Raw genomic sequence first — 23,499 nt, 5'->3', positions numbered from 1 at the left:
TTGTTCCTGGGTCAATCGATCCTTAATCACGGCTGCTATGTTCCGGGTCTAGATTTAATGAGTCAAGGGTCCTTCGTCCTGAATCTTAGGTCATATGTCTGGGGTTCTAGGTCCAGCGCCCCTGAACTTGTGAATCATGGGTCAAAGGTCCTGGGTCAAATATTCCTTGCCCTTGTTCCTAATCCCTTTGTCCTACGCATTTAGTCCTGTGTTTTGTGTCCTGTGTTTTGGATCCTTGAACCTGGACCTTGATCCTGGGTCCTTTGCCCTTGATTCTGGGTCTATAGTCATACAACTTGGTCGAGAGTCCTTGGCCATTGTTCCCTTGACCCTTGTCCTAAGTTGTTGGTCCTACGTCCTGTGTCCATGGTCTCAGGTCTTGGGTCTTAGACTGAGCCTCTAGGGTTGTGGGTCTTGGGTAACGGCATGAGTTCCTGAGTCCTGGGTCTTGGGTCCTTGGTCTGTTGATTTGTTCCGTGGTCCTTGGTCGTTTGTCCTTAGCTCTTGGTCCAGGTTTTGTCGTGGGTCCTGGATGATAGGTGAAGGCCCTGGTCTTGGGTTCCGGGTCTTGGGTTCTAGGACCTTGGTCCTTGTTCATATGTCTCTTGTCTTGGGTGCTGGGTTCTTTGCCCTTGATCCTGAGTCCCGGGTCAAAGGTCTTGGGTCCTGGAGCAAAGGTCAATGCACCGAGCTTTTGTGTGTTTTGATTCCAGAGTTACTTGGCAAAAGATCCTTGGTTCTCGCTCCGGGATCCTTGGCCCTTGATCCTGGGTCCTTGGCCCTAGATCCTGTATCCTGAGTGCTTCCTCCTGGGTGAAGGCTCCTTGGCCGTTGTCCCCGGTTCCTGGGACGCAGGTTTCGGGTCTTTGGTTGTGGCTACAGGCTTCTTGGTCATTTGTGACCGAGTCCCTGGTCCAGTGTCTGTGCAAGGGTACTATGCCAGTGGTCTTTGGTCCTGGTTTCTTGAGTCCTGGGTTTTGGGTTCAAAATGTTTCTTGCTTTGATCCTAGGTCCTGTGTCCGAAGTCGTTTGTCCTTTGTTCTTGGTCAAAGAGTTTTGTCCTGGGTTGTATGCATTGGTCCATGGTCCTAGGTCCTGGTTCATTGTTTTGGGGTCCTTGGTCCTGGGTCCTGGGTTCTGGGTTCTGGGTCCTGGTTCCTAGATCATGGGTTTGGTACCCGCTCCTGGGTCCAGGTTCTTGGCAATTTGGTGGTGTTTGTGCTATGTCTTGAGTCCTTTGTCTCTGGTTTAGGGTCATTGCATTGAGTCCTTGGTCTTAGGTCTCAAGTCTTTGGTATTTGGAACTAGATCCTCGGACAGGCAACATAATCTTGATCCCTAGAACCACAACAGCGGTCTTCTTTTTCTTGATCAAGGCATTTCAGTGTGATAAATGTCATCTGCTAAAGCTAAAACGAAATGGCTTGATACTGCTGTTTCGTTGAACAGACGTGTTTAGTGTTACTACCAGGCATACTTATAAAAAAAAAAATAAAAAAAAAAAATGTTTTGGCAGATCCCTTCAAAACACAATAAAAATCCTTGCATATTATCAAATCCAGTATGTAATTTTTTTTATATTTATTAAGATCAGACATTTCACATATTGGGTTATCTAACTAACTGCAAAATTTGGGTTATCCCATCTTTTCACCATATATAATTGATCGATAAGGTACCATTACGTTTTCGTGATCTTCAACTCAAACTATTTCTGACACTACTCGGCCGCGGAACATACCTGTACTGGATGGAGTCTGGTCGTGGTGCTGCCGATCCCTTCCACAGTTGTGACGGCCATAGCGTGCACAGAACAGATGGGGGTCAGGCAGGCATTCACTGCAATGTGACTATCAAAAAAACCCATACAAATCTATATCTGAAATGTAATAAAACTGTGCCACAATCGTGGTTTAAAATGCTGTCTGGTAAATAACAGTTAATGACCCCGAAACGAAACGATCCTGCATTGTGCCATATAGGTACTTACTGCTTTTGGTCCAAATGGTACGGTCTACCTACTTACGTGTACATCTGCCTGATGGGGTAACCAAGTGCACAGAGTAACAATAGGGACAACCGACCCCACAAGTCAGTCTTTAGAAATCTAGGTTTCCTACTCTAGAGAAACCCGAGCCACGAAGTTGGAGAATTTAATAGTAACAGAGGAACAAAAAGAGTAAAAGGCCTTCCCCACAGGTATATGTTCTGAAGGCTATGTCCGATGGTATGTGGATGCGAACCCTGATTGGAACATTGGGCTTGTGTTCTTGGGCAAGACACTTAACTACCATGGCCTATAAAAATTAGAGTATAAAATGGTACCATTGGAGATAGAAAGCAGACTCGCTAGCTGCCAAAACAGAAAAAACTGATGCCATGTCCTCATAATGGTGACCAAGCTAAGGTTGATAAATGTAAAGCACTCTGAGAAATTGGGTATGAAGCCATATAAGCAATGCATCATCACTATCAATTAAAAAACCGCGCACATTATTATATTGCAGTTTACATTCGACGAATCTATTAAACAGAGCCCTTTTGGTGATTATTGACTTACATGATGAAACTGTACAGGGTGAGTCAAAAAAAAAGAAACCCAAATGTTGGGACCATTGTTTTTAGTGAAGTTCTGCATGTAGCGCTTTCAAAATCTGAGATATGAAAGCCCCATTCATAAGCTTTCTTTTAATACAAAATTCATTCAAATCACTTTAAAACAATGAACGAATTTTAAACACAACCACCGTTTTAAGGTTCTGTCCACGGATCACAAAAAGTTCAGTGTTCTTTCAGCAAAAAGAAAACACATCACATAGGGATGTGTGTGAATTGTTTTCTTTTTGCTGAAAGAACGCACATCTTTTGTATGATAAGTGGACAGAACTTTAAAACGGTGGTTTGTATTGTGTTTAAAATTCCGTAACTTGAAAAGTACATGAGTGATTTGAATGATTCTTGTACTAAAAGAAAGCTTATGAATTGGGCTTTCATATCTCAGATTTTGAAAGTGCTACATGCAGAACTTCAATAAAACAATAGTTCCGACATTTGGGTTTCGTTTTTTTTTAATCACTCTGTACTTCAACACATCCAAACAAAAATCTCTCACCTGATGGTTTTGTCCTTGGGTGAGTATTTGGACACCATGACGGTACATGCCCCACAACCTCCTTCCCCACATCCTAGCTTACTACCAGTCAGGCGTACTTAATTCTATGTGTAAAGGACACTGCAATAGCTCTCGTCATTTCAACTTACAGTTCTCGTCATTTCATCTTACAGTTTCCAACTTATTAAGCTATAGTATTGCTGGGTCCACATAAGATCGATTTGCATTCAATCGTTGACTCGTAACAAGAGGAAAATAGCGTCCACGATAGGATGAACGTCAACAGTTGGAGGTCGTGTACGATTTGTTGGTCCGTCAAACTTTGTTTGTTTTTGTTGTTTTTTAATGTGCGGTTTGAGGAGAATAAGCTCAAAACATCTTAGATTCACTCAAACAAAGACATGCATCTTTAATGACTCCCGAGGATTAGGTTCCCTTTTGAGATCACTTCCTTCTTTCACTTTTCTTCTTACGGATTCACTTTCCGTAGTAAACAGCAAACGATACGGTCGATACTTTTGTTTATTTCATTTTGAAGGATTTTTTTCAAGTCCCTTTTTAAAAGTATTTTGACCATTAACAACGGCGCCTCAGTTTTCCATTCGTGATCTTCAAACTCGCCTAAACCTTGAATTCGATTGGGAGAGTACGTAAGCGTCTCGACGCACACGTAATATAGTTGCAGACCACTTTAGTGGTCATGTTTACAAAATGTTTATTAGAAAAGCGTACAACTATTCGCAGTCTTGTTCAAAGGATACATTTGGTGCGGAGGTATGTCAGCAACGTCAGTGCAGGATCAACGTCAGGATCAAAGATCTGGAAATGTGTTTACTCGATATGAGTGGGGCAGGGTTTGAACCTGCGTCCTCCGGATTGCCGTTCCGGTGCTCTACCAACTGAGCTATCCAGCCCTGTGTTGGCGGTTTCCCATATTGACAATGCCCTTGTTTAAAGCTATAGTCCATCATTTGCAGCCATCCGAAAAGTAACTGGCGTAATTATTGTTGAAAAACAAACTTGGTTGAAAGATAGTAAGGGAACTAAACTCCCTGTGAAATTATTCTTTCTGGGAAGCTGTCATTTTGAAGTAATCAACGAAAGAAGGCATTTCCAACGGTGATTCTTAAGAAGCACCGTAGGAAAATTTAAATTAGTAGTTCGTTTTGTTATTCAGCGCAGCACGCACAAGCATTGGAACGACGCACACGCGCGCGCGGTTGTTATAATTCGTCGGATCAGTGCGCTACGTCGCGTATAGCTGCAATTCAAAACAATTCAAAACATGATTCAGTAACTTTTGATTTGAAATTGAGATCTTAGAATGCTGTTTTTCTCGGAATGTACAGCTGAAGCTTAGCTGAAACTTCATCAGGTTAGTTGCTTAGTATCCTTCATTAGATTTTGAACTCTTTTGTTGCTTCAAAGGAACAAAATGCACAAATTACAAATGATGGACTGTAGCTTTAAGGGGCGCTTGTCAGAAGTCATAAACCCGTGTATACCATGTAGCCAGGGATCACGCCCAAAGTCACGCTGTTATAGCAACATTAGCAACATGTGAAATAGAAAAAGGGGCTCAGTCAGAGAGGATAAGGCATTGACAAAATGGGGAATCGCCAACATACTCTCTAAATTCCAAAGAGTGAAAATTCACTCCATTCGAGTGAAAATTCACTCCCACAGTCGGAAACTAGGGACTAGACGTTTTAGAGTGAAATTTCTTTAATCGTATAAAGATCGAGTTTTTACTCGAGCTTCGACCGAAGAGGTTCTTTTTCTGACTATTTCAATCGAAAATGAGAGTGATTTTCACTCTAAAACGTCTAGTCTCTAATTTCACTCTTTGGAATTTAGAGAGTAGGGCTGGATAGTTCAGTTAGCAGAGCACCGGAACGGCAATCCGGAGGCCCCAGGTTCAAACCCTGCTCCACTCATATCGAGTAAACATATTTCCAGGTCCTTGATCCTGACGATATGAGTGGAGCAGGGTTTGAACCTGCGTCCTCTGGATTGCCGTTCCGGTGCTCTGCCAACTGAACTATCCAGCCCTATGTTGGCGGTTCCCCATTTTGTCAATGTCTTATCCTCTCTGTCTGAGCCCCTTTTTCTATTTCACATGTTGCTAATGTTGCTAACAGCCTGACTTTGGGCGTGATCCCTGGCTACATGGTATACACGGGTTTGTGACTAGCGCCCCTTTAACAGGGGCGTAGTCAATATGGGAAACCGCCATCACAGGGCTAGATAGCTCAGTTGGTAGAGCACCGAAACGGCAATCAGGAGGTGGCAGGTTCAGACCCCGCTCAGACCCCGCTCAACTTTGTTTCTTCGATCAACTTTTAAAAATTATTGTAATGCACATAGTTAATTTCTCTGTGCGGTTTACTAGATAAGTAACACTTACAGGTAGCATCCAAGTAGACTTTTAATTGGAATGTTTGTTCAGGGATTACTAATGTGATGGAGCAACTGTTATAAGAGTTTGGTTTACAACTGGTTAGGGGCCTTGTCATCGATAATTATTGGTAACTAATTCATGCAAAAGAAAACTTGTTAATTGATGCACATCTTGTATATGGGGTATTTGTTTTCCGATTACGCATCTGACAGCTTATGAGCTATTTTTAATTAGCTACAGTTTGGGGTACATATTTGTACAGAAAAGTCGTCAGTGCTTGGCCCTGACATCACGGCTTTAAAAATCGTGTTAAGATACTCTTTTGACGAAAAACAAACTTTAGCAAAAATCGTGCCAATTATTATACTACACGAATGAGGAATGGATAGTTTCAAAAAGCAAGTTTTATTATAAAATCTATAAAATGGCTCCTTCAATATCGACACATGGTACCTGCCCCTCCCCCCCCCCCCCACCAGTATATTTGATTGTACGGAGGCAAAGTGTCTGAAGGAAAAAAAAGTGTCTACATTTCAGCACGGACGGACAGGCACGTGCCTTTGGCAAGGAATCCCCCCTCCCCAATAAAAATGGCCTTGCTACGCTCCTGCACGACGCAAAACCTTCGCAACCGAAGGCTGTAATAAGCGGTAGTGGTGCATGGCGAAAGGCCAAAATGTACAAGGCCGGGTCGAATAACAATACAGTCTTGTATAAGGTTAAGCCACTTGAAAAGTCATAGGTTATTAATTAAATGAACATTAGGCCTAAATCATAAAAAAAATCTTCCAATGAAGAAACGTTTTATAGGGATTACCTTAGTACCGTTGCAATAAAACAGGAGTGTATCACTGTCAGATTTCACTGCCAGGTTGTCCATTATTGTATCAGTCGTCAGAGAGGTCAAAGTACTTAGCACACGAACCATTGGTACCGATGGTTTGTGTATAAACCAGAATAAGCCAATACGACAACAGCGCCGATGGCCTGTGCACCGACAGATATATAGAGCATACAATCACCGGCGGCCGTCGGCCGTCGGCCTAGTGCCTTTGCACAATAGACAAATTGCACAGTATTTGGTCAAAGGGCTGCTGTGCAATCACTCTTTGATCATCACCCTTTGGTATGGTCACGGTGGCAGATAAGAGTTTTGGTAGTTGTGGCCATCAGATTATTAAGTTAAGTTTCCCCTGTAGGTTAGATAGTACATGTCGTTTGCCATTAGTTTTTAAAGTGATGTTTCTCCTACAGTTTGATATTGAGGAAACTGACCTTACCTATTTCTTTTACATTGTTTGTTTATTATGATGTTTGAATAAACACTTTCACATATTTTGGCAAAGTGATCAGACGAACTCACAACAGTCTTCTCTTTTGTCTTTGCCCAATAGAAATAACGTTACCACATGACAGCTGGGTAACATATTAATGCGACACAAATATACAAGTACGTACGTACTGTATAAATTTAGTGTGCGTTTTGGGGGGTGTCGAAACGTTACACTTTGGACTCCTGGATGTATGCCTGCTGTGTGGATGTCCTTATTGGATGCATGTCCTTATTGTGTGCCACCATGTGGATCTAAAGTGGCGTCTGCGAAGTACTTCAAGGGCATATGTGATATGGCTCTTACGCACCTTGAGGAGTTCTGAGCATTGTACCTTTTTGGAAGGGGGGGGGGGGGGTCATCATTGGTGTTTACAACCCAGTTTGACGGAGGTCGAATTAGAGCTAGCTGGGCAGCTTACGGATGAACATGGAGGAACGACCCGGTACGCGTGATCAGTGACCCATGATATATAAATCAAGGTTGATGACCAGGCTCCTTTTTTATACTGCTGGATGAGTTGTGCCCAGATGTCGTTCATTTGGAATCCGATTTTTTTCAGAACTAATTCTTCGAAGAAAAGATAACTTTCAATATGGTGTTACCCAAGGGCGGATCAAAAGTGGGGGGGGGGGGGGGGGGGGGTGCCAACGGGGGCCATGTCCCTCCTCCCCCCCAAAAAAAAATGATGTACGTCGCAATAAAGGTAGGCATTGCATACACCACAATCTTTTCCTCAAAACTTTGGGAGACCAATTTTTGCCCCACCCCCATTTGTGTTTTGGATCCGCTCTTGGTATTACCATGGAGGAATATGAACACACCCGCAATCTTGATATACTTTAATTACGTATTTGTCTGCCGATCGGCAACACTCGAACCAGGCGTAGCCAGCTGGGAAAGGGGGTATCTGACATGTTGTGCGATAGTGTGAATGGTCGTGAGATTTCAGCAGCGCTCCCATTGGAAGATGGTACGAGCATCACTCCTCGCTCTCGGGCAAAATTAAATATGAAAGTCATGCAGAAAGTTGCATATGCCCCCTCTTGACTGCCCCCCCCCTTGAGCCAAAATTGGATCCGCCCCCGTAGACCCCTTATCAGATAGTTTGGATGCGTGCGATATCATGGTGTTATGTGTTGCATGGAATTGTGGGACAGTTTGTGCTGCAAGTAGAGATTCTGTACAAATTACTGTGGGAGAGTACCCCGTACGGTAATACACCTGCATGTTCCGACACCCCTATGTTCCGACAGCTCAACCTATTTTCCGACACCCCTATGTTCTGACACCCCTATATTCCGACACCACTACAAAATGTAGCCTATGTTTCACCATGTACACAATCATGTGAATAAACATAATATTTCCCATTGAAAAAAATGATATTCTTCAGTAACAACCCTTAACCATCCTGGACAATGTTTAGGCCTGTAAGTGTGACCTTGTAGGTAACGAGGGGTTAAACACAGTGGCGTAGCACGGTCATTTTTATTGGAGGGGGGGGGGGTAAAAAAAAAAATTGAAGAACGGCACTTGCACATCCGTGGTGAAATGTAGACAGTTTTTTTTCTCCGGACACTTGGCCTCCGTAAATTCAAAAAGCGGGTGGGGGGGGGGGGGGGGGGGGCGCTGGTACCATCTTTCGATGGGGGCGATTATGCACACAAACGGCCAATAAATGGTGCTTTTCAGGGCGATACATGTGCGAAATTCAGTAAAAGGCACCCAAAACGGTAAATGCCACAAAAAGGGCACCACTTCTTTTTACATTCCATTCAGTTGAGCAGAAGATTAAAACAAGGCATTGGTGCAACAACTTATTGGCATTTACATGGGACAATTTTATACTGTCGGGAAACAGAAAGATCATTCAAAGATTATTTGATTATAGTAATTTACTTCAGAAAGGCATCTTTTCGGACTGTTGAGCACGAAGGTATACTTTGAAAGCGGCCATCTGTCATTATAAAATTACATTTGTATTAAGTACTGGGAAGAAGATGAGCAAAACAATCAAGCCCACAAAAAAAACATCGGTTTTAGGGAATCTTGGATGAACGTGCCCTTCCCCTCATGCGTCGATAAGTATGAAAGCCAGGGTTCGACCTTACCTTTTATTTGGCAGTAGCCAGCCGTGCATCTTTTTCTTCTTTTGTAGAGCGTCTCGTAAACAACAATATGCTTACATGTAAACGTGTTACCTGAGGCAATCTTGTTTAATAGTGTTTTTAATAAGCAGATCTAATAATTTAACCCTGAACATTTAACAACATTAGAAACAAAGTCCTTTTATCTTTGGCGTGTCCCAATAATTTTTGACTCGCCAACCGGGCTATACTTCAGGAGTAGTTTGACTAGCCCGCCGCTGTTTTGACTAGCATTTGGCTAGCGGGCTATCACTAAAGTCGAACCCTGATTGAAAGCCCATTGAATTTGATCGGCGAGGCGATAAAAACCTGTCAACCTTATGACTGAGACATGATCTAGTGGTCTATTCACCAACGGGCCATGACGGTGGAGGTTAGGGGGATGGTTTACAGAAACGGACCAATCAGCCACTTGTGGGCCTTTCATGAAATCTTTGCTGGCCAATCAGACAATGTGTCTGTACCACCTCTTCGTGATGTGAAAGATGAGGCCAGCCTTGGCACCGGTTAATATCACAGGGAGGCAAGGACACAGGGGAGTATATGTGATACGGCCGTTATAAGGCGGCTTGGATTTTCATTTCTTATTAGTTACTTAGGATATCAAATCGGATATTTACGAATGATCTATGCTGGCGGATGAAAGTGTCAAACGGGGGAGATGGCTTTGCATCCCAGGTCTCCACTACTGCTCTTCCGGATCATTTTGTTTCTCTCTGCAGTTTTCGCAGGTAAAGTAATCTTTTCAGTACTTTTCCAGTAGTTCTTAGATATGGTAACGGTGATAAGCAGCTGTCACTTGTATGTTTATTGCCAATCACTAGCACGTGTGGTCTAGCGGTGGAGCACAGGATCGTGACGTTGTGGGTAAGTGCCCCGCCGTGGCCATGCGTGTTGTGCCCTTGAGTAAGGCGCTTTACCTCAATTTCTCCTCTCAACCCAGCTGGGAAGGTAACAGACTTGCTGTTGAGGAGGTGTGGCGATCTCTCTCCCCCCCCGGCAGCATATGAGTCTGGCCCAATCGCTAAAGAAAGAAAGATGGGCACTCCATTCCCTGTAAAAATTCCTCAAAAGCGCCATATATAGGCACGGTATAGATCGCAAGCCGCCATATATAGGCACGGTATAGATCGCAAGCCTGAAGTAACATGTAGAGAGAAGATAGTGAGAACGAATGACAGTTTTAGAGGTGGGAGGTAAAATCCCATAAGATTTTTTTGGGGAAAACCGACGGAATCAGGTAATGACTAAAAGTCTAATCCACATGTTGGCCCGGGCGGGATTCGAACCCGGGCCACAGCGGGGGAAGGCGACGAAAGTACCGCTACGCCATCCTGACCTTAATCCCTATAACATACATCGTGACAGACTGGTCCAAAAACACCACATTTGGCAGATAAATTCGCATAGCCGTAGAGAACATATTTAGAAGGAGTACACCTGATTTTTTTTTTTCTTTTTTGGAAGGAGTGCCTATTCTGCATAAATCGTAAATAGCTGCCATATAATATGTTATTTTTTTTAAAAATATTTGGGCTATTTTTATTTTTTATGTTTTTTGAAAAATCTATTTGGGGATTCTGCTTACATATCCTTAGGTAAATAACTTTTTCTGAAGCAAAACGTGACTGGATATTTATGAGGACATATAACAGATAAAATGGCAACCATTATACCCTAAAGTTGTGGGCATTTACTCCAGATATCATCAAGAAGTCTTGCCGTGATTTTAAAGTTCACAAAGTTAGTGACTGGCATAGCCTAATAAACTAAATGGAGAATCATGTGAACAAATGATAACATTTTGATATTTCACCCACTGAAAACAAAAACAGGGAAAAAAGGTAGTGTCCGTTAATTTGGCTAAAAGTAGGCGAAGGGTTGCCAAACGTGGGAACTCGAACAAGGTCAAGAAATCCCCCATAATAAGAGATTGTGATTGTTTATGATAAATATGGCTACATCCAAAAAAGTTCTTGCAGGTTTATAAGGATTGCTTTACTGTCAATTTGTTACATTATTTTGTTGTACCTCGAAATGTCAGTGTTTTATCGGAGTCACAAATTAAAAAGGCGGTCCGGGGCCGGATTAAGGGTGTGTGAGTTTGTTTCTGCATTCAATGGGGGACGTGGAAACATAGAGGACAATAAGGTCGACAATTCCCGAAGGTCCCTAATTTACGATCGTCTGCAAAACACATCGGGGTCTTCTTAAAAATTTAAGTTACAAACAGAAGAGGGACAAATAGGGGTCGGCGGTTGCAGGTAAATACACCCTTGTGTGTTTGGGGGGGGGGGGGGTTGTATGGCCTAAGGAATGTGGGAGGTCCCAAGCAAAGCAAGAAGACTCTGCACTGCAAAAACTGTGTTTGGCAATTACACACTTTTCTAAAAACTTTCTTGCTATCAGTTTGTCAACATGTTAAAGTATAGGTTTTTAAAAACATTATTCGTTCGAATTCACCGATTTGTTTATCGAAATTCGTCAAGCAACATAAATTTGATGAACTTCCAATGTTTAATTTTGTCTTTTGTCAGACAATTTCAAATTTAGTCCAAGCAAATTCAAACAATGAGCACACGTTTTCGACCCTGAGTATTCTATTTCGTCTCGTCTACGCCGAACCCTGTCATTCAGAAATCAAATTCTTGTAAATGGTTTTCATAAGACGAATTCGATCTCACAAGTCTAAAGATGCGCGCATTTACCTTTTCCCCAGATATCATCAAGTATTCTTGCCAAACCTTAAAATTAATGAGCTTCGAATTCACAAAGTTAATTAGGGCCTACTGGCACAGTTAACCTATTACAAACATATGTGAATATTCATGTTAACAATGATAACATCATCGTAAGATCAGAAAACAAAAACAAAGCGGGGAGATGTGTCTGTAAATGGACTCAAATTATAGGCGAATTGTCTTTCTTAGCAAAACTATATTGATATCATTTTAACGTAATATTCCATTAAGTTTTTAGGGTGACTACAGGCCAGTAAGTATTTGTTAATTTGAAGCTCATCAAAACCGAGGTTTGGCAAGACTACTTGATGATATCAGGGGGGAAAGGTACATGCTTGCACTTTTAGCACTTTTAAGTCTAATGGTAGCCATTTTGGATCTTTCAGACGTCCTCATAGCTTTCCAGTCACTTGTATGCTTTAGACAATTTTATTTAACCCTAAAAGGGCCGTGGGGATCTGCCCCCTCCCCCCTCAACTTTTTCCGCAATACCCTTACAAAAATATCCCGACCTGACCCCAGCTTTCCTGACTTTTTAGCCTCGAGTCTTGCTCATCTTTTGATAAAAAAACTAATACATTTCCCCATATTATGTAGTGTACACAAAGCACAATTACCAATTTGTGCATAGGAATAATTGATAAGCCATAATTCCACGATGGCCGAGATCAGGAGCCCCCCCCCCCCTCCACCACCACTGTGAGATGGTCAAAATAACCAGGCCCCCTTTAGGGTTAAGGACCCTTTGCATGGTGCGCCCTTATGGGAAAAAATGTTTTTTAACTTCAGTGACAATTAATGAAAGCACAATTTGTCTTGCACACAAAACACAGAACAAATACCTGTCCTTCCATAGACTTTGATATATATTACTATAATGGCTTCCGTTTTCAGGGATTACCATTATGCCGATCGCTCGAGTCGGGCATATTACAGATAATCGGCTCAACCAGGCAAAACAACCCTGATAGGTTGCCTAATGGCACGGATCCCAACGCCTTTGTGCTTCTGTCACGACAAGGGCATCTTATTTTGGTCACGCATAATTCCTCCATTCATAGAATAAGTGACCCGCATGACTGCACAGCCTTTGTGTGGTAGCGGGACAGCCCAAGAGCAGCGGCTCTGGAACTTTCCCTTAACCGTGTGCAAAGGCATACCGCTGCTGGCAACTGCATTCGAGTGAGAATAAGCGGCCACGTTTATAGCCGCTCCCCGGCTTTAAGGGGTTAAAAATTGGATGATTGAATCGGCAAATCTGGCCCAATGTGAAGGCAACATATATATGCCCAACATGAAAAGACTTCCAGTGAATAGGCATATCCAATCAATGAAACAGAACTTTGTACTCTGTGTCCAGCTTTATTTTGCTTGCCTTGTCTTGTTTTTAAATTATTGTTGAACGCGACCCTGGACCGCCAGTTTGAAGTTACAAGAATGTTGTACAATATAAAATGTACATGTACAAAAACTCATCTTCATCGATATATTTGAAACGAACACAATATGGAAAAATTGCGCCGTTTGATATTCAATAAACCTGTTTTGTAAAGCAGAGAGGCTTGCCCTGTGTTTTTGTGTGTGTGTGCATTTGGCTTGTTTAAGAAGAGGGACAATCACAAAACCACCTGGATGCACCCCGTTCCAGACATATTGGCATATGATCGATTACATCATTTTATACGAGGCAGCGAGACAAGATGGATATCCACAGCACCCGAGCTGTTTGGAGCTAATTGCTGGGCCGATCACCAGTTGCTAAGATCCAAAGTCACCTTCACCATTCGCCTAAACACAACAGACAAGGCTCTACTAGACCCTTCAAGCTAGACACTGTAAAGCTTCATACTGTTGAGTAAAGAAAAGGTTAGAAGAGGAGATGAAAGAGGCACTATGGAAATACAGGAATGTTCGTCACTGGACCAGGAGTGGAAAGTTGTGTATGACACAGCAAAATATGCTATTGGTAAGCCCAATCGGAAACACCAAGATTGGTTCGATCCTAAAGATTCCAAACTGAAACTACTAATGCAAAAGAAAGACCTGGACCACCAAAGAGTGTTACAGACTAGAAGTACTAGATCCACAGTGGCAGCGTATAAAGACATTTACGGGCTGTTACAAAAGTACACTAGAAAACTGTATGGTGGGAAAAGAACGCAAAAGACCTTCAGCGGGCAGCAGACAGGAATGATATTTCTATCAGGGATTCAGAGAAGTTTGGGGTCCACAGAATCAAGGAGATCTTCTCAGACAGTAAGAGTGTCCTGAGGAGGTAGACAGAGCATTTCCAGAAGCTACTCAATGTACCTGGTGACATTGAAGCCACAACACTTGCCAACATCCAACAGCAAGATGTCATAACAATACTAGATAAGACACCAATTATGAAAGAGTTGTAGTGAAAGCGGTTGCCTCTCTAGCAAATGGTAAAGCTCTTGGCGCCGATGGAATCCCTTCAAAAATCTGGAGAGACTGTGGATTCATACTTACCTACAGACTGCTCAAAATGATCAGTAAAGCATGAGAAGAGGATTTTGTATACCACAGGAATGAAAAGAAGCTACCATCGTCACAATCTTTAAGAAAGGCGATCGAACAGACTGTGGAAACTATCGAGGGATTTCACTTCTTTCCATAACTAGCAAAGCGTTCACTAGGATCCTCCCGAACAGAATCACTACCTACATAACACCAGAAATAATACCGGGGACACAATGTGGCTTCCACGTAAACCGAAGCACAGTGAACATAATCTTCTGTCTCCAGGAAAAATGTATTGAACAGGGCAGTCACTCTATGTGGTCTTTGTGGATTTTACCAAGGCCTTCGATACTGTGGGAAGGACAGGGCTGTGGCAGCTGTTGAGAAAACATGGATGCCCGGAGAAATTCACTAGAATGGTAGAGGTACTACATACTGGAATGATGGCCACGTCAGGTGAAATACGGTGAAACATCGGACACCGCCACCGTAACAAATGGGTAAAGCAAGGGTGTGTCCATGGCACCACACTGCTCTCCATCTTCTTGTCGGCAATGCTGGAAGAGGCTTTCCGTGATTTTGATTTTGATCATGGAGTTTTCATTCAGACCCGCCAAGACGTAAACCTCTTCAACGTCTCGCACTTCAGAGCTAAGACCAGGTGTTCACAAATTCTCGTTCGAAAACTTAGTCCGGAGCAACATACATATCACATACTGCATGCTGGGTAAGTACGTCATCCGGTCTTCGTTTATTTTCTTTTTTTCTTTTAAGAATGCGTTTGTGGCCGATAATTAACCGAATCAGTATTAAAAGGCACACTAGGTAAACACAACAGTACAATTTGTTTGCGTTTTACACGCGGCAAGGAAAAAAAAAGATGTAAAAGTAAGAATATGTTTCACAAGTTGCCAAGGATTCCTCCTTTTTTATAACTTTATTAATTTGCATTAAAAATACAGTGGCTTCTAAATATGTCATTTCATTATTATCTCATTATTTGTGCAGTTTTCTTCAAAAATCAAAAACCGTGCTCAAAATACGGGACATGAAAACTAGAGTGCATTACTTTTTGGCACTTATTTTACTAATATGCTAAGTCAACTTTTGGCTCCATCTCGAATTTAAGGACGCAGGAAAAACGGCTTGTATGTTCCTTCCTCTGGAGTTGAAATCTGAAATGGAGGAAAACAGAATCGTTATTTTTCTCACATAAATAAGGGCGACTGGTCAAGTATTGAGATTTCAATATTTCAAAGTTTGAAATTGATATTATCAATGATATACTCTTTGACTGTTTCCCCTGGGAATGCATGCTTCGTAAAAAGGCTTGTCGATCAAGGATAATAGCTGCTGATATGCCAGCGTACAACTATTGAGCCGTTAATATGTTTATTTTTATATTTGCTATGTGGATGTTAGTCGTTTGGTCTTAACCTGTTTAGTGAACTGGTCTTGGCATGCCATGCGGATTCTCTCTGCCGTGGCTGGACTGTCTAGACGGAATGCTCGAGGGATGCCAGCATCCTCCCTGGCTGATTGGATGGCATCCTTGATGGCGAAGAAGATGGAAGCTGCGAGAAACAAGGGAGGTTCTCCAACAGCCTGCAAAAAAAAAATCAGATACCATTTCGGCTTACTTAATACTAGCCTCCCAGTATTAGTAAGCATGCATGCATGTTAACCTCTTCAACAATATTTGCAGAATTTTAAATGATCTTGGAGGTAATGTCGGGCTTAAGAACGAAACAAAGTCTCAGTAGAATAAATTACTTGCCTTTGATGAGCAGATGGCCAATGGGTTAGGTGCCCTGGTCAACAGACTGACATTGAACTCGGCCGGTATGTCGCCAAAGCTGGGAATCTTATAGAATCCAGGACCAGTGGTCAGCAGCTGACCAGACGGGCTGACCCGATAGTCCTCCAGGACAAACAGGCCATAGCCCTGGATAAACCCTCCCTCAATCTGAAGATGTAATTCACAAAGTCCGATTATATTTATATAATCGTGGACAAGAAGAAGGTAACTGCACAACTCTGCACAGATCTAGGCCATATTCAAAACGTCCTCAGGTGGTACTTTCGCGTTTTAAGTTGCTCGTCTTGGTAACATATCCGGTACCCGTGATCATGTAACCGTATTTCTTTGTTTTCTTGTTTCCTGTTGCCTCTAGCCTTAGGTGTCTTCTAACTAATCAATAAAGAAAATGTTGCAGTAATTGCTTATCATACACACCTGTCATGAATCAAAGACATTTTAAAAATAATTTAGCTAGTACTTCTGCGCTTGTACATCTGTGGTTTTGAGGTAGTTGCTCATTAAGACACTGTGATATCAGCCCATTTCTTTCTTTTTCTCTTCTTTAATCCTAGGTGGCTTCAACCCATGTTAGGGAGACCTCCTTAGACCTCAATGGGCACTACAATTATACCTGTCCCATATCGATTGCCGGGTTGAGACTGTCACCCACATCCATGACGATGTCGGTCCGTAGCACCTGGTGATCCCCAGTCAAGCAGTCAATCTCCACTTCAGAGACCGCCACACCGTATACGAAGTAGGCATAGGGATCCCCCTTCCCTTTCTCCCAGTCGAAGTACAGATCACGCGCCCTGCCGAATCCCGTGGATGACAGACTGATGCGGTCTTTGTACGCGGCGTCGACCCAGCTCTCCCAGGTACCTTTGGGATTGTCTTGGATGAACGGTTCTAGTCGGTGCAGGAGTGTTTCACAAGCCTCCTTGATGGCCATGCCGTTGAGATCGGAGCTGAAGCTGGCAGCAGTCGAGGAGGTGTTCGGCACTTGGCTGGTGTTGGTCTCATTAATGTGAATCTTCTCCTGAGGAATCCTCAGCGTCCTGCTAGCTACTTGGATCATCTTGGTGTGCAACCCTTGACCCATCTCGGTACCTCCATGGGAAACCAGGACTGAACCATCGTTGTAGATGTGCACCAACGCACCGGCCTGGAACAGTCCGAACAAAACAATTCATGAATTGTGCCCGAAATGGCCCTATTGAGGTTCAGAAGTTGTGTCGAATGGGGTTCACAGTTGTGGCTCAATTGGGACTCTGCATTTAGGAGTACAAACCTGGAGAAAACCTTTGCCCTTTGAGTGCAGGGCCAGGCTCATTTTCTTTGATGAAATTTTAGAAGGTTCTGAAACCCCAGGAATACGAATCGTGCCCAGATATCCTCGAAGAATCGTATCCAACGGCGCCTATAGGCGCCGTTGGAGCAACTCCAAGCAACTTTATCCTAGATTACAAATCCCGACATAGCTAATATGCTGATCGTTTCTGAAACGTTAGTCTCCAGTATAATGTCGAACCATACAACCTTAACTAAGAATTTGTTGACTGACATTATATGTAATGACTACCTGATTATAGTATTTGACGGTGAAGGAGATACCAAACTTTGTCGGTGTAATGGCCAGACCGCGCTTCCTCCATCGATTTTTACTGTGAAAAACAAACGAAATACAAGAAGGCACCTTTCAGGTTACTTGTCGAATTTGCAATAAAATATCTAACTTAATTGTAACAACCATCGTTGATAATCTGTCATCACGAGACGAACAATCAGACAGACATTGGCCTTGACTAAAAGAACGGATATAAAGGAAAGCCTATATAGGATGACTAACCTCTCTCCCAGTCCGTTTGACTAATGTTTTTTTTCCATTAACATTAACTAAAGAATACTGCCATATTCGTAATGCCATAATCCAGACATTACGTCGTGAAATATCGCAAATCTTAATCACATTGCCACAAACCTTTGACCTCTTTAACACAGACAGCCTGTCGGTGTTACTTGCAACACGTCAACAGCCCACGAAAAATCTGGACTTAAAAACCTTAGCCTCTCCTTTGAAAAATCCTAGATCCACTATATTGAAAACAAACAGTTTGACCTTGTCAGTGGAAGAAGTATACTTCCGGGCCTAGGATGAAACAAAACAACTAACTAAACCTGTAACCTTTTGTAAACGATCAGACAAGGCAAAGCCTTCTTGCGTGTTTGGCGTCACCTACAAAGTGACTCCTGCGATACATTTCCTTGCCGATAATCTTACCGATTGTACTCATCCACGTCTAGTCTGCGATTGTTGTAGTCACTCTGAACAAGACACTGGTCCCAGCATTTATCGAGGTTCCAATGCTTTAACTCCTGGCCGTAGAATGTCTCGTCGCCATCCTTGTAAAAATTGACGTCCCTGACCTGTAAGATTAACGAACGAAGTCAAAAGGTCATTATCATCCATAGTTGGGCAAGGAATGGGACCAATGTGCAAAACATCGACCCCACTAATGAAGTTTATGCACAGAGGTGAAGAAATGGAATGTAATGCAGTTCGGTGCAATTGAACATTGAAATATATAAACTCAAGGCACTCAACCTGGTGGCGGCCAAGTCGGTCCTTGGACATCGAGAGCAAGACTGAGACCAAAACCTTAACGGTTCCAGACAGAGTCAAGACTGAGACAACGAAAAATTGCGTCTCGGGACCGATATTTAGTATTCCAACGCTGCAGTGTTGAAGGTAAGGTCATTGGGCTTACTTTGATCTGCGTCAGTCCACATTTCAAGGCGATTTCTGACATGATCGTCTCCGCAACCAGCATTGCCTGGGGGCTCCCGAAACCTCGGAATCCCGTGTTGGATGCCAGATTGGTACGGCACATATGACCGGTGACTTTGACGTTGGGACACTTGTAGCAATTGTCAACATTCTGCATCGACCGCTCAAGTACCTACAACGATGAACGACGATGATAACATAGGAGAAATGGAATACAAAGATCAACGCAAACCTGATAGTTTTTTATGACCCGCGTGAATTAGGAAATGGGCTCATGTGTTGGAGCTTGCTTTTCCAAGTTTATTTTCCCTCTTTAACTTCATTTTGTTTTCTTACTCTTTTCCACCGACGGTAGCTGCCGCCTTGAGTGGTCTTTGTGAATTTGTGACGTCAAGGCATGTTTTCTTGCTGCGAACTCGAAATAGTTGAAGGTATTTTCATACAATGAATTTCAACATCGTGAATTTGCGGATAAATACCAGTTTCGCCGTGAAAAAAAATTCACGGCGATTACACGGCGGATTAACCCCGGCGAATTGCGGCGCGAATGCTTTGTGACGTCAAATTTTGCATTCGCGTGAAGTATGAACTGATGTAGCGTGAATTTAGGTTTCTATGAAATACGGACTAGTTAGTAGTATTGCGCATGCCTAAGTGAATATAATTATATTAGGAGGTGACCGGTCGCGTGAGAGGTTTTAACCAATGAAAGGGAAAGGAGTCCCATTTTGTACAAAGGGGGCGGGGCTTATGTATAAATACGGAACGGTCCATTAGACATGCGGCATAACCATCGTGAAAAATTTATTCAAGTTAAAATTACGTCTTTTTGGTAAAAATCTACTTTCTCAAAAAAAGAAAGCGTCTTACACTCGGCGAACAATCGTAAGTGCTGCCGGCGTTAGAGTACAGATCGACCTCCAGCGCCCTCAGCTGCCCGTAGCTCGTTACTCCAACTTTGTAGCGGGCTAGGAAAGGATGACGTGTGCCAGAAATCATCATGTCCTCGTTTCGGTCGAGCATTAAGCGGACTGGACGCTTGACTCTGTCATAAAGTGTAGAAGATTAATGTACACGTATGTCAATGAAAAAAATATGAGCTGTGCTTTGGTAAGAATAATAAGGAAAATGGATCTGGAACCAGGACCAATCTTTTATCATCGATGCTTAACGTAAAGTTCCGTAGGGCAAGGGTCATTTAATAAATTTAATATGAAATAATTGTGATCTGCCGAAAGTCTCTCCTTTTTTTTCTGAACTTGGTATTTGCTTTTTTACGGAGCTTTTAAAGGGACATAGAGGGAAAAAAAATTGAAAACATCTTCGTTAGAAAGAAAAAAAATCTTCGTTCGAACGAAAAAACATCTGCGTTCGAACGAAAAAACTCTGCGTTCGAACGAAAAAACTCTGCGTTCGAACGAAAAAAATCTGCGTTCGAACGAAAAAAATCTGCGTTCGAACGAAAAAAATCTGCGTTCGAACGAAAAAAATCTGCGTTCGAACGAAAAAAAATCTTCGTTCGAACGAAAAAAATCTGCGTTCGAACGAAAAAAATCTGCGTTCGAACGAAAAAAATCTGCCTTCTTGGGCTGCCGGCCGGAGACACAGACGCCATTGCTGACGACGTGGTTAATTTAAAAGTTAATTCCAAGAATTTGGTTATATTTTACACCAATGGTGTCGTCATATATAGATAACGGGAAAAAATCAAGATTAACACCGTGGTGCTTGATCGAAATGAAAGAAGCAAATATGGGATAAGATAAAAAAAAAATATGGTTCTCATTAGGATTGAAACCCAGGACTCTTTGCAAGGGCCGTCACAGCCTGCACTATGAAATTAGAGAAGGAAAAATCTGGTGGTAGTCCCCCTGGTCAGTGTTTTAACTGTGACATAACTGATTGAGTGCCCCCCCCCCCAAGAAAAACAGGCCCCCAAGTGCCCCCTGCAAATTATACCCCAATTATGAAACTGGTCTTGGTTTTGAATCCCGATGATGAACAGGTGCTTTTCTCTCCCATGTTTAGTTCGATAGTGATTTGGCACCACAATATTTCTGGCCTTTCTTGCAAAGTAGGGTCCTGAAAGGGTCCTGTTATTACACAAGTGTTAAAACCTTTAGCCAAACCACGAGTACTTTAAAGTAAACAGCAATGTCAATTTCAAAAGCTTTAGGCTTTAAAATAAATACCAATTACAAACTCACAAAAAGTCACCGAAAACCAATGATTTAATGTCATGTTTATAAGACCGCTTTTCTTTATTTGCGAGTCTGTAAGGCTCATGCATAAAGAAAGCCCAAACAAACACGGCTTAAGCCATTAGTTGATATACTTAATTGTTCAAAACATCTTTCGGGAAAACAACGAAAAGTTTTGTTCGTTCGAACGCAGATTTTGTTCGTTCGAACGCAGATTTTGTTCGTTCGAACGCAGATTTTGTTCGTTCGAACGAAGATTTGTTTTCGTTCGAACGAAGATTTTTTTCGTTCGAACGCAGATTTTTTTCGTTCGAACGCAGATTTTTTTCGTTCGAACGAAGATTTTTTTTCGTTCGAACGAAGATTTTTTTCGTTCGAACGAAGATTTTTTTCGTTCGAACGAAGATTTTTTTCGTTCGAACGCAGATTATTTTCGTTCGAACGCAGATTTTTTTCGTTCGAACGCAGATTTTTTTCGTTCGAACGAAGATTTTTTTCTTTCTAACGAAGATGTTTTCAATTTTTTTTCCCTCTATGTCCCTTTAAAAGCTCCGTACTTTTTGGATCATAAACCTGAAACAATACTAAGGGAATACGATTGTGGTTTTAATGTTTATACATTTCATCAACTCATAGAAACAAAAGTGTTCTGCGGATACCAACTTGGTGGAATCAAGTACATGTATGCGCGTAGTGTATACTATGCACATAATAGCTTCGTTTGGGCCTCTCTGGCCGGTTCAACCGTTAATTTTCTGTTAAATTCACGTTTCACATCGCAGATTGTGTGCCTTTTTACTTTTTAACCGGCACCATGGAAATGTCTTTATCAGTGTGCGTTTAATCGCCCGTTGATTATCTCCACTTGAATATTTCCACCCTATAAACTTAGCCAGGTTTAGTAATAGACCATTACTTGTTTACTGCGACGGCACACACTGCTGCGTGAAGACACGCCCTGGCCTCCTTGCCTCCAAACCCGCCACCTAGTCGTTTGACACGTGATACCACCTTGTGGCTTGCGATGCCTAACGCCTCCGCTACAAGGCTCTGTAATTGATTGAAATGAAATAAAAAGAGGAGAGAGTTATAATGATTGGGTCGGGTTCGAAACGGACCTCCAGAGCTACGGCTATACGTCTGTTATCAGTATGTGCCTATGTGAGTTGTAATTCCCGAAGACCCATAAGACAATAGCTCTGCAGAAAAGAGAGCGCTGCCAGACTGATGCCCAATAGTCGTAAACTTGCTCGTCAGTTGAGCCTATAGTTTCAATATCGACATGTGCGCTTCAATGCAGACTGCGCAGACAGTGCGCGGAAGCGTCGGCAAAGTTGATCGTCTGCGAGATAGTTTGCTTCAGTCTGGTTTGTCGGTGACATTTGCGGATGATGGGTTCCGTATGTCTGCGATGCAGTTTGGGTCTTGTTAATGGTTGCGCTGTTCTCTCGTTTCTTACCCCGATGTCAAAACTAGGTTTAAGAGTATGAACTATGACTCTGGTAAGTGTAGTTTTACACCATTTGAGAAGAGCGGCAACGCAAAGAGGGGACGATCAGACTTCCTAGCTCCCCTCTGGTGTCTTATTTTAATCCCAATTTCAACATGCAAAATGTGATATATTTTTTGTTCCACCTATATATGGATATATATTACATCAATGACATTGCCACTTTTCAGTGCGTGTTCCGCTGTAATTGTAAAATGAATATTTTAACCACGACTTGTCGTAGCGAATGCAGAATAACTCAACCGAATACCGTTGCTCACTTTTTTTACGAATTAAGGAACCCTTTTTTAATTCAATAAAGAAACAGCTATTGGTCATATCCTTAACAAATTTTGCTTATGTACCGACTGCCTGTACTATTTCGGGCAGAGTTTCTCAGAATTAAATAAATATTTACCGACGAATTTTTGTCCTTTAATACCATTTGACAGGTAGGCTAACAATTTTTAAAAAAAATTCCCAAGCCTGTTTTATGTTCAGAGGGAAAAATTATAATCCAGATTAAGATAAAAAAAAAACGTTTCTATGGCAACCGGCTCATACCTGTGTTCTGGACGGTGATTGGTTGGCCGAGATGACCTCGACCTCCCCTCCCTCTCCCGGGATGACCAAGGTTGTCCATGTCTCCAGGTAGAAATGCTCCTGAGCACCGCTCCGCACCTCCCCTTCAATGATGTGATCGGAAGTCTCAAAGCCTTGGTCCAAGTCTCCCGTTTGGATGCACCGGCTTACAGGGAAGAATGAGTTTTGTTCTATGGCATCCTGATTAAGAAACAACGATCATTCGGTTTTTATTTCAAAACCCTTAAATGGTTTAAGTTATAAACCATTTGTGCAGGTTGTAGAAGCTTATTCCTTCATACCTGTAGAGCATATTTGCTAGACAGGATAGTCTTCTTGTACGTCGTACCGTCTTACACGACGTACGCGGGTAACACTATCTTGGCCAGCGTGGATGTTGTAGAGACGCTAGCGCGGCT

General features: G+C 42.4%; 2 protein-coding genes and 1 long non-coding RNA gene across 3 annotated transcripts in view; 1 reads left to right on the top strand and 2 right to left on the bottom strand.

Annotated features, from left to right (window-relative positions):
- The window catches only part of LOC119719806 (xanthine dehydrogenase/oxidase-like), a 29,582-nt gene extending 23,039 nt beyond the window's left edge, over nucleotides 1-6,543 (bottom strand). Inside the window, exons 1-4 of the mRNA XM_038189303.1 lie at nucleotides 6,331-6,543; nucleotides 3,874-3,931; nucleotides 3,113-3,209; nucleotides 1,742-1,850 (exon numbers count right to left, since the gene is read on the bottom strand). Coding sequence (XP_038045231.1) covers nucleotides 1,742-1,850; nucleotides 3,113-3,209; nucleotides 3,874-3,931; nucleotides 6,331-6,441 — 375 coding nt within the window. The 5' untranslated portion in view covers nucleotides 6,442-6,543. The remainder of the gene's footprint in view (nucleotides 1-1,741; nucleotides 1,851-3,112; nucleotides 3,210-3,873; nucleotides 3,932-6,330) is intronic.
- Nucleotides 6,544-9,558: 3,015 nt separating this feature from the next.
- On the top strand, nucleotides 9,559-17,856 carry LOC119719801. The gene is made up of 2 exons (XR_005269998.1): nucleotides 9,559-9,725; nucleotides 16,593-17,856. It is a non-coding gene; the product is annotated as an uncharacterized LOC119719801 (long non-coding RNA).
- LOC119719791 (xanthine dehydrogenase/oxidase-like) overlaps nucleotides 13,096-23,499 on the bottom strand; it is a 28,607-nt gene continuing 18,203 nt past the window's right edge. Inside the window, exons 20-29 of the mRNA XM_038189285.1 lie at nucleotides 23,063-23,281; nucleotides 21,926-22,059; nucleotides 19,679-19,853; nucleotides 18,789-18,980; nucleotides 18,302-18,447; nucleotides 17,603-17,684; nucleotides 16,652-17,185; nucleotides 15,997-16,185; nucleotides 15,657-15,824; nucleotides 13,096-15,394 (exon numbers count right to left, since the gene is read on the bottom strand). Of these exons, the coding sequence (XP_038045213.1) occupies nucleotides 15,344-15,394; nucleotides 15,657-15,824; nucleotides 15,997-16,185; nucleotides 16,652-17,185; nucleotides 17,603-17,684; nucleotides 18,302-18,447; nucleotides 18,789-18,980; nucleotides 19,679-19,853; nucleotides 21,926-22,059; nucleotides 23,063-23,281 (1,890 nt within the window). The 3' untranslated portion in view covers nucleotides 13,096-15,343. The remainder of the gene's footprint in view (nucleotides 15,395-15,656; nucleotides 15,825-15,996; nucleotides 16,186-16,651; nucleotides 17,186-17,602; nucleotides 17,685-18,301; nucleotides 18,448-18,788; nucleotides 18,981-19,678; nucleotides 19,854-21,925; nucleotides 22,060-23,062; nucleotides 23,282-23,499) is intronic.

This window comes from Patiria miniata, unplaced genomic scaffold (assembly GCF_015706575.1).
Source record: "Patiria miniata isolate m_02_andy unplaced genomic scaffold, ASM1570657v1 HiC_scaffold_13, whole genome shotgun sequence".
Classification (NCBI taxonomy): Eukaryota; Metazoa; Echinodermata; class Asteroidea; order Valvatida; family Asterinidae; genus Patiria; species Patiria miniata.
Note: the sequence above shows the minus strand (reverse complement) of the source record. Positions and strands in the feature narration are given on the sequence as shown.